Here is a 15,994-nt window from a genome sequence, read left to right on the forward strand (position 1 = left end):
ATGAGGAAACAAGACAGAGGAGAAGAGCAAGTGGAGAAGAAAAAGAGAAAAAGAAAGGAGGGGAAGAGAGAAAGAAAGAAGGGCGAGGTACGGTAGCCTGAGGGGAACAAGCAGCCATGGTTGTGGCGGCAGCAAAGAAGGGCCTGGTCAACCGCTGCTGCTGGTGCTCCTGTGAGGAGGAGCAGGAGTGGGACTTGGGTGGGGAGATCTCTGGGGATAGGGGGCTGCAGATTGGCCAATAGGCACCACAATGCTGCAGCTGCGACCAAGCGGGTTTAGGGGGATGGAGTAAAGGGATGGAGGAGTGACCAAGAGTGGTGTGGGGGATGGAAGCAACTGGATGATGGAGGAGGAGGAGGAGCAGGAGTTAAGGTGGAGAGATTTCTGAGGTGAGCGGGGCTGTGGCTGGCGGTGAGGGGAGCAATCAAGTATTAGCATGCAGATGCTCTGCGTGGGTTAAGCTAGTTATTACTATTTGTCACTGCTACCAATGCTGAATATATCTATATTTGTGCAACCTTTGCCTTAATGTATACAAAAAAATTATATACATTAATGTCAAAATTATATCAGGTCTCCAGGGTCTTCATCCCTCTAACGCTTTGGTAGTGGAGGGGGGGGCGCATATTATTATTATTTATTATTATTATTTATTAATCAAATTTGTACACTGCACCAAACATTTGTCTCTGGGCGGTTAACAATAGCATTAAAAAAGTTAAAAACATATACAAAAACTTAAAACAATTTAAAAATTTAAAAATAAACCAGAGATTAAAACCTAAAAAATTTAGAAAGCTGAGAAAGCTTGGGCGAAAAGATGGGTTTTCAGGTGTTTTTTGAAGATTGCCAGAGATGGGGAGGACCGTATTTCAGCAGGGAGCGCATTCTACAATCTCTTGGCAATGACCGAGAAGGTCCATCTCTGTGTAGCCACCAAACGGGTTGGAGGTAACTGGAGATGAACCTCCTCAGATGACCTCAATGGGCAGTGGGGCTCATAGTGAAGAAGACACTCTCTTAAATACCCAGGGCCTAAGCCGTTTAGGGCTTTATAACTAGTACTTTGTATTTTGTCCAGAAACCTATTGGCAGCCAGTGTAGCTCCATCAGTAAAGGAGTAACGTGGTCTATCTGAGATGACCCAGAGACCAACCTGGCTGCCGCATTCTAAACCAACTGAAGTTTCTGGACTACGTACAAAGGCAGCTCTATATAGAGCGCATTACAGAAGTCAAGTCTGGAGGTTACCAATAGATGTACCACTGTTTTGATGTCATTGATCTCGAGAAACGGGCACAGCTGGCGTATGAGCCAGAGCTGATAGAAAGCAACCCTGGCCACCGCCTCAACCTGAGAAACCAGGGAGAGGTGTGAATCCAGACGTACTCCCAGACTGCGAACCTGTTCCTTTTGGGGAAGTGTGACCCCATCTAGAACAGGTAGATCGACACTGTCTCTAGAGTTCTGACCCCACACAATAAGTACCTCCATCTTATCTGGATTCAGCTTCAGTTCATTCTCCCCTCATCCAGTCCATTGCTGCTTCCAGGCAGGCATTTAGGGAGGATATACCAGCTCCTGAAGAAGTTGACATGGAGAAGTTGATCTGGGTGTCATCAGCGTAACACTCAGCTTCAAATTTCCTGATGATCTCTCCCAGCGGTTTCATGTAGATGTTAAAAGGCATAGGAGAAAGTACGGAGCCTTGAGGGACACCATACTTAAGCTCAGATTTCGAAGAGCAGCAGTCTCCGATCAACACCATCTGGAATCTGCCCGAGAGGTAGGAGCAGAACCACTGTAAAACAGTGCCTCCCTCCCCCAATACCTCAGACGTTCCAGAAGGATACTATGGTTGATAGTATCTAAAGCCGCCCAGAAATCCAAAAGGACCAACAGAGTCCCACTTCCTCTGTCCATTCCCAATTGGAGATCATCTATCAGGCTGACCAAGGCAGTCTCCACCCCATAGCACGCCCAAAAGCCAGTTTGAAATGGGTCTAGATAATCAGTTACCTCCAAGACCAACTCGTGCTGAGAGGCCACCACCTTCTCAATTACCTTGCCCAGCCATGGGAGGTTGGAAACAGGCCTATAATTGCTCAACTCTGAGGGATCTAATGCAGGCTTCTTTAGAAGAGGCTAATGATTGCCTCCTTAAGACAAGGAGGCATCCTGCTCTCCCTCAGAGCAGCATTTATTATTTCCACCAGGCTGTCTATAACAGTCTCCCTGCTAGATGGAACAAGCCATTCTTGTTATATTCACAATATATTTGTGAATATATACATACACAATATAAAGTGTGAATGTGCCAAGAGGCTCCTTAAATACACTGGAGTTTTGTTTTGTTTTTGCAATTTAATTATAAACATATACAAGAGTGGGCTTTGGTGTGAACCCCCCCCAAAAATCCCTCTAAGATTTATCTGTTATTTACCAGCAGATGGCAGAGGAACACAGTGTAGAGATCTCCTGGTGGCTCTTTGAAATGTGTGTACAGCACAAAATACTGCACAGACAGTAGCCTTTTTTATTTTCTGAATTCTATTTTATTTACCTATCAGTGTAACAGGCTCAGGGGCGTAGCAAGGTTGGAGTGGGCCCAGAGAAAAGATTTTAAAATGGGCCCCCCCTCACTGAAGCTCAGCTCATGAAGTAAAGAAATCTTAAGTTTCTAGAAAGGCTGAATAGTGGTAACAAAAAACCCTCTATCTATCTATCTATCTATCTATCTATCTATCTATCTATCTATCTATCTATCTATCTCCTATGTGCCACAATAGAACATCATTGTAAACTGTGGATGATGCCAGTCATTGAATGGTACTAGAGAAAGACATGCTGTTCTGGTAGCTCCAGGTCTTAACACTCACATCAATTTCGGAGGATAAATACAACTGAAGGAAGCCCGGGTGGGTGTGCGGCTGGGGGAGTCAGTCATGTGACTTGCCTCTGGGGGCCCCCCAAGGCACTGGGCCCCCAGACAACTGTCTCCCCTTGCCCTATTATAGTTACGCCACTGAACAGGCTACAGTTACTCCCATTGGTATTGTTGAGAGAAACTAACATCTGAACTACTTGCCACACTCAAATAAATGATTATTTCTCTATGTGGTTTGCTGCTTATTTTTTTTAAAGAAAAGGGTAAGAAAGAAGGCTGCATTTGAGAGGAAAAGGTCAGTGGGTGGATAAGAGGTGCCTGACAGACATTTCTTGGCTCAAAAACACCGCTTCCCTAGCAAGCTTCTCCACCCACAGAGAAAAAGATATGGAACATGGCTCAGAGATGCAGCTGAGGTAGAGGCAAAACCTGCCCTTGATCCACACAGAAGTTAGTTACCACAGTTTCATGAGGTGAAGCAGGTCCCCCTGCCTCCAGAAATCCCCGACTGGCCTATATAACAGAAAGCAAGTGGTATACAAAAGGGAGCCACTGATCCCTCTGACTCATCCTCAGTCTACTAGTTCTGTTTCAGTTAACTATTTCCTTTCTGTTCTCTTTACCTGTACCTGCTGCCACTATCCCCTTGGGATAGTGTCACTTTCAACTAATGTGTCAGTGGCATGGTATTTTGATGTTCCTGTATCTGCATGACCCAGTTTTGGTCCTATTGCTGTTGGTATACATGCCTGTACACTTCTATTTCTCCCACTCATGACACCACCATTGTGTTCAGGATCTGGCTCCCAGATGCAGGAATGCAATCACTCTTCTTTAATTGTACATTCCTGGCACATTAGATGCCAGCCATCTGCATAATTAGCTGCCTGCAGAGAGAGTGCTCTCCGTGATGTCCAAATTTGGACAGGAGAGTGGGGTGGGGAGCGGGACCGCGGGTCAACTGGACCCAGGGTTCTGCGTTATATGAGAATGTGGCCATCTATGTTATTAATTCTCTAAGACAGGCCATGCGTGGGGACGTGGTAGAAAGGAGGCGATTGGCTGACAGAGTTTGCAAGCAGAAGCACCTGACTGGGCAGTGGGGATTCCATATGCAGATAGGGAGAAAGAGCCTGTGAGAGCAGAAGCACCATGGTGATTAGGCAGTGGGGATTTCATATGCAGATAAGGAGAAGGAGCCTGGGGTGGTTAAGGTCAGTTGGAATGCAACTCTTACTGGTGGGAAGATGTTCTTGATTGTAGAGGAGAGCAATCATGAGGGAGGAAAGAGCCCCTTCGGAAGAAGGAGGCTGCCGCTGTGTGAATTAGATAAGGAAACAAGATGAACAAAATCTGTTAATTCAGGGAGGGAGGGAGAGAGAGAAAAAACATGAAGGGAGGGGGAAGAAAGAGTGGGGAACAGCAAGTGGAGGAGTGAGAAAGAGAAAAAGAAGGGAGGGGGAAGAGAGAAAGAAGGAAGGGCAAGGGATGGATCCGAGCCTGTCAGCAGCCTGACAGGGGAATGAGTGGCCATGGCGGCATTGGCAGCAAGGAAGGGCCCAGTCAACCACTGCTGCTGTTTGGGGCTACCGAGGTCATTGTCAGAGGGAGGCAGGCAGGCAAGGGACGGGCCCAGGCCTCAGTGGCCTGAGGGGAATGAGTGACCATGGTGGTGGCAGCAGTGAGGAAGGATCCGGTCAACCACTGCTGCTGCTCCTGGGAGGAAGAGCAGGAGTGGGGCTCGGGTGAGGGGGGCTCGGGTGAGGAGTTCTCTGGGGATAGAGGGCTGCAGCTTGGCCAATAGGCGGCAGCAATGCTGCAGCCACGACCAAGAAGGGTGAGGGGGATGGAAGCAATGGGATGGTGGAGGAGCCGGAGTGCAGCTCAGGTGAGGGTGGAGAGATCTCTGAGGTGAGGGGAGCAATCAAGTACTAACGCGCAGATGCTCTAAAGCGTGCGAGAGTTCCATCATTGAAGTGGAGAGAAATAATGGCAGCGGCAGCCAGGATGCAGAGGTGGAGGGCCGGCGGGCGAAGCCCCACCGGCCAGAGGAGGTGGGCAGACGGCAGGCAAAGCCCCACCGGCCAGGAAGAAGCGGCGGTGGTGGGGAGAAATAATGGCAGTGGCGAGGAGGTGGGCAGGCAGATGGTGGGCAAAGCCCCATCAGCCAGGAGGAGGAGGTGGGAGGCGGCGGCGGGATTTCCTGGCCCTGGCCCACGCACTGGGGTGAGGTGGCGGCAGCAGTGGGCCCTGGTCTGGCTGCATGGAGGAAGTGGTGGTGGGCCAGCCTAGCCTGGCCAGCAGCAGCGGGACAGCCTGGCCCGGGGGGATGGCAGTGGGTGGGGGGGAGTGGCCAGTCAGCCAGCCAGAAAGCCAGGCTTGCCAGCATGGTGGAGGATAGCTGGGCCCAACTAGAGGCGCAGATGCTCTGCGCCCGAGTCCACTAGTTGTATTATATTATATATCACTAGTGTTTTCAGGCCCGTTGTAATAATGGGCGCTAGTAGGGGAGAGTTTTCCCCCCCGCCCCACTCCCTCTGGCCTTTGCCCCCCCCCACCCTCCCAGCTGCCCGAGACCTCCTTACCTGAAGCAGCCTGCGACAGTCGGGCGAACTAAAAGCAGTTTTTGCGAAGAAGAGAGGAGCTCCCGAACAGAGCTCCTCTCTGTGCTAAGCCAATGCCCAAACTGCTGCTATGGACATAAAGGACGCAATAGGCGTCCTTTGCGCCCAAAGCACCAGTTCGGGAAGAGGCTTAGCACAGAGAGGAGCTCTGGGGAGCTCCTCTCTTCTGCGCAAAAACTGCTTTTAGTTCGCCCGACTGTTGCAGTCTGCTTCGGGTAAGGAGGTCTCCGGCAGCTGGGAGGGCAGTTGGCGGCTGTGGCGGTGGCCGCGGAGGCATTCTCCTGGGCCATTTTGGCCCTTAATCATTTGGGGGGGAGCGGGGAAGGAGAATTTGGGCAGGTGGGAGGGTGGGAGAGGGGGCGGTGGTGGCGGCCGAGGCGGGAAGCATTTGGGCAAGGGCAAGGTCAATTTTGGGGCTGGGCTAGGGCTCCATAGTGTTCAAGCCGCCCGTCCTCAGCGGCTCCGCCGCCACCTCGGCCAGCTTCCCCATTCCCCGTCTCCCCGTCCCAGTCTCCATTTCCTCTGGCCGAGGTGGCGGCTCTGCCGCCACCTCAGCCAATCTCCCCCGCCGCCTCTTCCCTGGCTTTTTTGCGGCGGCCGCTTCTGGCCACTCAACATGGCCACCGGGTGCTGGCGGTCGTGTCTCCCTCGGACTGTTCTGAGCATGCGCTCCGCGCATGCTCAGAACAGTCCGAGGGAGGCACGGACACACGCTTGGTGTCCGTCCACGGACGGACACCAAGCCTTTTATTAGAGAGGATTCCAGCACCTAACTCATATTAAACGCTTTATAAATGATGATGATCAGAATAGCTACAGATACACATAGAAATAAGAAGTTCTAGTAAGAACTAATCTGCCTACTTTCCTTTCACTATAATCTTAATTGATAATTACCATCTTCACATGTTAGCCTGCTTGTGCCTCAAATGTTCAAACATCTGCCACCTTGATTTGGAGTTGATGACATCATCACAAATGATACCATTGAGGTGCCCCTATGTGTCCCTACAACTGTACTTTTTGGTTTAAATCAGGTGGTTCACAATTTAGCCCACGTGCCTCAAATGTAGATGCATCTGCCATCTTAAATCAGGGTGGATAACATAATCACAAACTACACCACTGAGGTGTCCCTATGTATCCCTGCAACTGTACCAAATTTGGTTCAAATCAGTCCCAAAGTTGACAGAGGGACACACACACAGCTGAGTGATCTCATAAGATTACTTTCCTTTAAGGAAAGTAGGCTAAAAATTATAAAGGTCACAAAAATTAGGCAAATTTGGTGGACATTTGCATGCTTAGTGAAAGTCAAACATAAGCAGAAATTGCCCTGAGACATGCTCATTATGGTTTAGAGATGGCTGATAGACTTTTAGTTTGTAGTCTAATGAAAAACTCCAGCATAGTCTCGTGAGGAAACTGAGCAAGAGACCTAGAAATAAAAAGGAGTAAACTGAATGGAGGCAGAGTGGAAATCCACCATCTCATCTAAAATACGCCACTGCTTGTCTACTTTACAGGGCAAGGTTAATTAAGGAAAACATAAAAGTTACATTCTGTATTCTGTCATGTAAGATTTTTCTCTGAAAAATGAATTCTAGTGATTTACGTAACAATCCCTAGAGATTTATCAAATGCTGCCATCTCAGAAGAACAAAGCAAGTCAAAAAGACAATATATCATGTGAAATAAAATAAGGGCTTATGGTATACGTCACACATACTTCTTCAGTACCAAATGCAAGATAAGCAATCCCAGATGGCACAATGAGAAACATAACCTGATAAAAATGTCCACCAGGTCTATCTAACTCTCAAATGTCATTTGAATCATTCCCCTTCCCCGGCGCCATTGATAAGTGATCTTGCAGTAGCTAGTCATATATTTCCAGACAGATAAGCCTCATAAAAACCAAAGCTATTACTATACAAAATAAAGTTATAAACCTTTCTCTCAAAAGTCACCCAAAGGCTTCAGCCTCATTAAACTGTGGAACGGCAATCTGCAACATGCATAGCTTTCAAAGCAGAATCTTACAGATTCACTCCCTGTGGGTTCCTCTTCAAACAATTTGCAAAGGTCGAGTGGGAGCTTTCCCACCAGACCTTTGCGAGGCTCTGCAAAGGCATCTTGCAAGGATTTCCAGAGCTGCCCCCTCATGCAGCATTTGCAAAAGGCCTTGCTAGGCTCTGAATAAGCATGCTTTCATCTATTGCCTTTGGTCTTCCTAGAGGCATCTGGTAGGCCACTGTGAGAAACAGGATGCTGGACTAGATAGGCCTTGGGCCTGTTCTTATGAGGAAAGGTTGCTTACATCCCCCATCTTAAGCAGTGCCTTTGCAAAAGGCTTTGCTGGGCTTGGGAAGCTCCCAATCCAAGCCTTGTAAGCTACGAAAGGGCACCATGCAAGAAGGAAAGACTGCCATCAAACTTCTCTCCCCACATGTTGCCTTTCAAATGCTTACTAGGTGGACTTCCCTTACCTGCTGGTTGTGGTAGCAAATACAACCTTTTCTTTTTTGTTCAGCGGCCATAAATAAACTGAACTGAACTACAACCGACAACTCAACTGTCCTCCCACCCTCTGTCTGCCCAAATGGCTGAGAGCAGGGAAACTGGAGCAGCAGGAAGTGATTTAACACACTTCCTGGAGATTACTGGGTGTGTATGTGTCCAAAAGAGGGTGCAAAGAGATCCCATATTCTCAGAATGCAGCGATTCAATTACCTGTGGAACTTCTGTGGCCAGAAAAAATGGGCAAAGAGAACCCAGGATGAAAACCTCCAGTTTGTTCCAAGATGCATTACTTCTTATAGTCACAGATAACAGGTTGCCTACAAATGATTTAGCAATAGCAATAGCAATAGCAATAGCAATAGCACTTATATTTATATACCGCTCTATAGCCGGAGCTCTCTAAGCGGTTTACAATGATTTTAGCATATTGCCCCCAACATTCTGGGTACTCATTTTACCAACCTCGGAAGGATGGAAGGCTGAGTCAACCTTGAGCCCCTGGTCAGGATCGAACTTGTAACCTTCTGGTTACAGGGTGGCAGTTTTACCACTGTGCCACCAGGGGCGCCACTAGGTCCACTAGGTCCCCCACTAGGTCCCCCAGGAACATGCAGTGCACTATGGGCAAGCACTGGCCTGCTTCTTCCAGCAGCACTCTGTTCTCAAGACAGATGGCTCTCCACGCTGGACTGGGAAGTCTGGCTATCCAAAGCCAATCAAGGCTCTACAGCACTGTATTATCATTATGTTTAGAGGGTATTCTGACACAGAGACTGCGTTTTGTAACTAAATTCAAGCGGTAAGAGCAGAGGCCAGCAGCTCTCAATCTGCAAAACGCTGTCTCTTCCAAACCAAGCTGAGCTGAGCTGAGCTGAGCCGAGCAGGGCTTCATGCCAGCTATAAAGAGCACAGATGCATGTGGTTGCATCTTGAACTCATACTATATCTGGGATCTCAGCAGATTCCATTTCTCCTCTTTCCTCTGCATCTTGGGGAATCTGCGGCACAGCAGTGCAGTTCCTGTGTCAGAATCAGAATAATTTTTATTAACGGTCAACAGATCGTCAGTTTATAAACATAAAAACAAATAAACAGTCCCGTGAATGAATGAATGAACATAAAACACTAAGGCTACATAATTAAAATAACTGCACTAAATGCAACTAACAAAAATTAAAAACAACCAGTCCTCTCTATCAACTTGATGTTATTTGCGTATGAACCTTATTAGCTAAAAATGCAAATTTTGCTGTTGTCTTCATTACTTGAGGTTGTGTACCCATAAACAAGAAGGCCTCTCTTCTAATGGCCTCCCTGGAAAGGGAACAGTTACAATCAGGGGTGCAGTTGGTAATTCTAGACCCTGGGCCTAAAGAGCTTGTGCATGCTGCCACCATTGCATGCAGGCTGTTGTGGGGAGCACCACCGCAGCAGGAAGCTATATAAAGCAGCAGTCACACAGGTAAGGACCTTCTGTATTCTCTTTTAAAGGTGCCACTCACTGCCCCTCCCCCCCATGCCACACTCAAACCGCCGAACCAGTTCACGGTTGGGCTGAACTGGCATGAACCAGTTCATCGGAGCACAAACCAGTTTTTTTATGAACCAGGCACAAATCTTGGTTAATGCACATCCCTAGTATAGGGCTGAGCAAAAGGGGATCATGCCAAAGATTTTTATGAAGGCAATTGTTCCCAATTTCAAAACTCTAAGACAAGACATTCCAGAAATATCATAGGGACCCTCTTTTCCCTTAGAGGAAAATTATGCAGCCCTCTCCGAGAATGGGCACAAGGACCTGCCCCCCCCCCAGGTCCGTGTCTAATGGTGCCTGTGGTTGGCATTAATATAATTTCACTTTTTCATCTCTGTAAAAATGACAGAGTAATAATAGGCGAGATACAGTTTCTGATTCATTTCCACAAGAAAATAAATTGTACCAAGACCCCAGCCCGAAAAGACACGGACACAGCATATGTTTGGGGTAAAGGGCCACGACTTTATTTTAACCAATGCAAGGCATAGCAGACTGAGAGCAAAGTGGGTGATTAATCACCCTAAATTAACAGTGCGGGTCTACCAAGGTTGGGTTAGGATTCCATCCTCCTTCCCCAAACCTTTAAGGGCGACACACCTTGGCTCAGGCAAGAAGCAGGTACAACCTACCTCCCGCCTTCAAGGCCAACCCCCTCTTCTGAGGGGGCCTGAATACTTCTAGGTCTTCACCCGTCCCGGACCACGCAGCCCAAGGGCCCGTGAATTCCTGAAGCTGGTGTCATGGCGAATCAATCTCCCTGGGCCGCACAAACCACAAGGGAGTGATTGACCAATTGACCTACTAAATATTCAAAGGTGCTCACCAAAGTTCAATTCCTGAAATTACTCCCCAACCCACACTGTTCCTGCCAGACAGGGAGGTTAGCCTAGCTTGACCTCCCTGCCCCAAACTCCTCCAAAAGTTCAACAAGCCTATTCCTGATATTACAAATATAAAGGTCATACCCCTCCTCAGAAAGGTGCACCCCATCTGGGCGATACAGCTGCGGGGAACGGGCGGAAAGCCCAGGCTGGTGTAACACCACTCCCCCAGCCGACACCACTAGTTTACCAATGGTGGCGGATGCCTTTCGCCGTGCCCTTTCAATGCCTCTAATATTCTGGACTCCTCGCCACGCCCGCCGCTGTATCCAATCAGCCCAAACAATACGTACATCAGGTAACCAACCCTTCAAAACTGTCAAATCGGAAGAGGCCTGTTGAACTAGAGAAATGCCAGTCCGCTTGCCCAAATCATTTTCGCCCAAATGGATGATAATAACATCCGGCCTAGGAAACCTGGCTAGATGATCCCAAACCGCCGGGAGCAACTGGCTGCACAGCATACCCCGCATGCCCTTCCAATAAACAGTTGCACGCTTGGCCAAACCCAGCTGGGTGCCCCAATGGGAGGTGCTGGCCCTCTTGAATGCCCAGAAGACCAACAAATGGCCACAAAGGAGGACATGAACAGGAGCCGCTGCTCCGCCAGCACTGCCAAGAAAACAAACAAGTAAAATACCACTGAACCAGCACCCACTTAGCACATGTAGAGCCGTACCGCTGAAGATTTCCAATGCCCAATACGCGTCACAACCCCCTCCTGCAACCCCATCTGACTGGCAGTGGTAGCCGCCCCAATTCGGAAAGAATGGAGTGTGAATCTGGAGGTGGGTACCCCAGCAGAGGCCAAAGCCCTGCACAGGATCGCCAAAAACTGGTATTGAGTCCGCGGGTCCCCATTATCATGAACAAACAAACAGCCCCCCATGCGGGAGCCCATGTCCAAGTAGCGCTGAAGTGCTGCTACAGGACAAATGAGGGGAGCACTGGCGGCCGCCAGGCGGATAACCTGCCCCCTTCCCCTTTGGTCCGTTTTGGACCTGCACAGGAACAACCGCGCTTCCCCCTCCAAGAGGGACAGATCGGAAGACTGCAGGCAGCGGTCCCAAAGGGAGTGGCCACTCCTAGGCAATAGCTCCCCTGGTCGAAATGCCCCAAAGAAAGCGACCAACACGGCTGCCTGAAAAAGAGTGACTTCCCACGTGGACCTGCAACACATAGGCAATTTTTCAAGCAATGGTTGAATCAAATCTAGTGTGAGGGGGCGCCTGTCATCCTTTACTCGCGAAACCCCCCGGACCCATCCTTCTAGCATCCTCCAAACCCTGGGATCACCTGAACAATCCTCAACCCCTCGCGCTTGGGCTTCAAAGGACAATGCTGCCACATAACCAGTTAAAGTGGACACAGCACGCCCTTTGGCATGTAACTGAACCAGGAACTGCAGAAGGTGGTCCCTTGGCACCGGCCAAGTCTCCGCCAACCCCTCCACCCTCCGAAAGTAAGAGAAAGCGGCTATTTTGGAAGAATAGCTCGCCCGGGTGCTGGACGCCAGCGAGGCTGCTATAGCCCGCTGAGCCTCTACTTGCCAAGGTGCCATAATGCGGCAGGCATGGGTTCTGGGTGAAGTGCTGCTTCGGGTGCTAACTCCCTGAACCTGTCCACCTGAAAGCGAGACAGGGCATCAGCGATATCGTTCTGGAGCCCCGGGACATGACGTGCCATAAACAGGATGTTCACCCGGAGGCACTGCAACACAAACGCCCGCAGTAAACCCATAACCCGCGGGGAGCGGGAGGTCTGCGAGTTAACAACCTGGACCACCGCTTGGTTGTCACACCAAAAACGGACCGTGGAATTAGCCAACTCCCCTGCCCACAGGTGCACAGCCACCACGATGGGAAAAAATTCCAGGAAAGTTAAGTCCCTGGTTATCCCACAAGACACCCACTGCGGAGGCCAGCGGGCAGCACACCAACGACCCCGAAAGTATACTCCAAAACCGACACCCCCCGCGGCATCAGAATGGACTTGGAGCTCAGCTTCAAGAAGCTGCATGCCCCTCCAAAAGGACACACCGCTGAAACCCAACAGGAATGCCTCCCATATGGCCAGATCAGCTCTAACCCCCTCTGAAATCCTGACTAGATGGTGAGGGGCCCGTAAGCCAGACATAAAGTCACAAAGGCGTCGAAGGAACGCCCTGCCAGGCGCCACTGCCCTGCAGGCAAAGTTGAGGTGCCCCGCCACCACCTGAAGCTCCCTCAGCGTAGCTTTGTGAGCCCGCCCTAGAGTCCTTACTAACTCCAATAGAACTCCCAACTTCCCCAGGGGAAGTCGGGAACAGCAGGCCAAGGTGTCCAGCTCAATACCCAGAAAAGAGAGCTGGGTAACAGGCCCTTCGGTCTTATCCTCAGCTAAGGGATCACCCAATTCCCAGGCCATTGCAATAAAGCAACCCAGCAGGTGCTGGCATTCAGTAGAATTAGCCCGCCCGGAGAAAAGAAAATCATCCAAAAAATGCACTGTAAAGGCTAGGCCCGCCCTCTGCCTCAAGGCCCACTCAAGGAACGTACTAAAAGCCTTGAAGGCAGCGCACAAGATAGAACATCCCATTGGTAGGGCACAATCGAAATAAAACTTGCTGTCAAACGCAAAACCCAGCAAATCAAAATCTGCCGGGTGAACTGGGAGGAGGCGAAAGGCAGACTCGATGTCGCATTTCGCCAAAAGGGCCCCTGCCCCCCGGCTCCGAACCATCTGCACCGCCTCATCAAAAGATGTTTACCGAACCGAGCAGAGGCATCCGGAATTCCATCATTAACTGAGGATCCCCTGGGGTGCAACAAATGGTGTATTAAACGAAACTCCCCAGGTGCCTTTTTAGGCACCACTCCCAAAGGGGAAACCCTCAATTCAGAAAAAGGGGGGTGGTCAAAAGGCCCAGCCACCCTGCCTGCTGCCTTCTTTATTGATCTTTTTGATGACCACCACCTCCATTCCCAGCACGGACTTAAGGTTGCTGGACATGGTGGGTACCCCGGCGGGACACAGAGGGGATTCTAAATCCCTCCTTGAAGCCTGCCAACAAATAGGCAGCAGCAGCCCTGTCTGGGTACTCCCGTAACATGCACTTGAGCACATCAAGCCTGATTGGGCAGGGCCCCTTTTCCCGTAGGGGGTGGGGGAGGTCCCCCTTTCTTACTTTCACTTGCGCGAGCCCTCGGGCAAGTGGAGCTCGGGTGCTTTGCCCCGCAGAGACTACAAGTGTGTCTGAACCGACAGGCTGGCCACGCGCAATGTCCCCCATTATTATATTCCCAGCAGACCATGTGGGGTTGAACCCACTGCTGGCCTGCTGTTGAAGCCACAGACCCGCCATGCGGCTTTGACAGCAAATGGCCACTATCAGACCTATTTCCTTCCACTGGCCGAGGTGGGGACATAATCACGAGCCAGAGCTCCTGTAAAGGAGTATCCCAAGGCAGGGAGGGGTCCAAGGTGGCCCGCATTCTAAAACTTTCATCATAATGAACCCATGCCATGCCTGCAAAATCTGACATCACCCTATGGATTATGTCCATATACTTAAGAAGGGCTGGTCCCTTAGCTGGCTGAGACTGTACAACTACCCCCATGTAGATAGTGAAACCCGAAAGCCAAATGTTCCAGGTCTTCTCAACGGGCTCTCTCTTTGTGGCCTCATGTTCCTTGCACGATTCACCTTCCTTGTGCTTCACCTCCGGTTCACAAAACAAAAGGCTGAAGATATCTACATATTCACCTTTCAGGATTTTTTCTTTTGTGGCCGGGAGCAGATGATCCCCTAAGGGGAGCCCAACCGCACCATACGGGGCATGCTGCGTGGTAGGCAAGATACCCATGGGGTAAAAACCTGCCCCACCTGCCTGGCCTGGTAGCGTATTAGCCGCCCCTGCAAAGCCCAAGGATGGCAACGCTGAAGATTGTCTGTGCCCTAACCACACTTGCTCAACTGCCCCTTGTGAACCCGCTACAGTGCCAGGAAAGCCCTGCACGTGACCCATGCCCCAGTATTGAGTGTAAGGCGGCCACCATGGGCTTCCCCATCCGCCCATAGCAGGTATCGGCCAAGGAACTACTGGCCACTGGCCGGTACCGCCAGGTAGTGTAGGTGCAGCAAACTCACCCTGGACCACAGGGACGGACGGGTCCCCTGGGCTGGGACCAGCCGGCAACGCAGGTTCAGGATCAATGGGAGCCACCAGCTCCGGAACTCCAGGAACAGGTGCAGGGACAACAGGAGCTTCAGGAGCAACTGGGCCAGCAGGAACTACGCCTTGCTCAAGCACGCTCAGCCTATCAGAAAGAGATCTTAATAACTGCGTCCTAGCTGCCACCCTTGTACGCTTGGGCACCAGTTTAGGCACACCCGAAGGCCCAGCTTCCTTGTCAGGAGGAGCAGCCTTGGCTCTTTCCAGGGCCTCCATCCTTTGCACTAGGCCTCTAATAAGCACCATCTCCTCATCTTCATCTTCTGAAGAAGAAGGGGGGGTGCAGGCCGCTTGGGCGGCTTCACGGGCTTCCCACCCAACTTTCCTTTTGCCTTTTTAGGCATTGTGGTAAGAAGACCCCACGCAAAGCCGAAACCCCCCAAACAAAGCAGGCCCTCCTCAAAGATGGGCCGAAAAGGCAGATGAGGGGGGGAGGGCTCTAACACCAATGGGGGGGGAATTGGCTACCCACTGGGCCACCAAAGGATAAAGCTGCCCTTGCGCCACAAAACACGGGCCTCTGATATGCGCAGGCCGCCAAACCCAGCTGCTACCTCCCCCAACCAAACCAGGACAGAAACGTGGCGGTCCCAAGCACAGGGCCTGGACCGGGTCCACCGCCCGCCAAAGCCGGACTCCGCCGCGGCCGCTCTGGGGGCCCGCCGCCGGGAATGCTGCTGCCAATGCCGCGATTGCTGCTGCCGACGTCCTGTCCCTATAGGGCCGCCCGGACGCCGAAGAGGGAGAGGAGATCGAAGGCCGAAGCCCCAGAATTCCCACAGCCGCTCTGGCGGCTCACCGCGACCACCACCGCCACTGCTCGAAGCCCCCAAGCCGGGCCGCCCGGACGCCGCCGGAGAACCACGTTCCGCTCGACGAAGAGGAGCACCGCAGAAGAGCTCCTCGCACGTCGAAAGCCGGGCCAACCAACACTGAGCGTTTGGGGCGGGCACCGCAATAGAGCGGCGCAAGCCCCGCCCCCTCTCTGCCCGACCAATAAGGCTGCTTTTTGGCCTTGTGCAAGGGTGGCTGGTACAAATCGCCCTCCCCTCTGCACGAGGCCAAGGGCGGGAAGGGCATTCCTGTGTCTCTTTCCCACATGGCTGCTGGGTGAGAGATAGGGAAGAGCATGCTATAGTTGACGGGGAAGAGTCAGGAGAGTTTCCCCACCCCCCCTCTCTCTCTCTCACTCACACACACACACACACACACACACCACACACCCTTTCATGGCATGGTAGCAGAACAGGAAGGGGAACCCTGGTTTAAAAAAAAAAAAGCAGTTGCTGCTTTGGACCCTCCCAAGTCCCTTTTAAAAGTAAATTCCA

The 15,994-nt window shown here is 51.0% G+C and overlaps 1 protein-coding gene across 4 annotated transcripts in view; it reads right to left on the reverse strand.

Moving 5' to 3' along the window:
• Positions 1 to 15,581, reverse strand: part of LOC128347892 (atrial natriuretic peptide receptor 1-like) — a 90,467-nt gene extending 74,886 nt beyond the window's left edge. Inside the window, exons 1-2 of one of the 4 annotated variants that reach the window (XM_053303158.1) lie at positions 15,466 to 15,581; positions 14,582 to 14,751 (exon numbers count right to left, since the gene is read on the reverse strand). Coding sequence is in view for 1 of the 4 variants with exons in the window: in XM_053303157.1 (XP_053159132.1) it covers positions 14,582 to 14,912 (331 nt within the window). In the remaining 3 variants the exon portion in view is untranslated. Of the gene's footprint in view, positions 1 to 8,000; positions 8,084 to 14,581; positions 14,999 to 15,465 lie in introns of those variants that run through there. The other 3 variants (XM_053303157.1, XM_053303160.1, XM_053303159.1) reach the window with 3 other exon arrangements.
• Between the last annotated feature and the right edge of the window lie 413 nt (positions 15,582 to 15,994).

Source organism: Hemicordylus capensis, chromosome 2 (assembly GCF_027244095.1).
Source record: "Hemicordylus capensis ecotype Gifberg chromosome 2, rHemCap1.1.pri, whole genome shotgun sequence".
In the NCBI taxonomy this organism is placed as follows: domain Eukaryota; kingdom Metazoa; phylum Chordata; class Lepidosauria; order Squamata; family Cordylidae; genus Hemicordylus; species Hemicordylus capensis.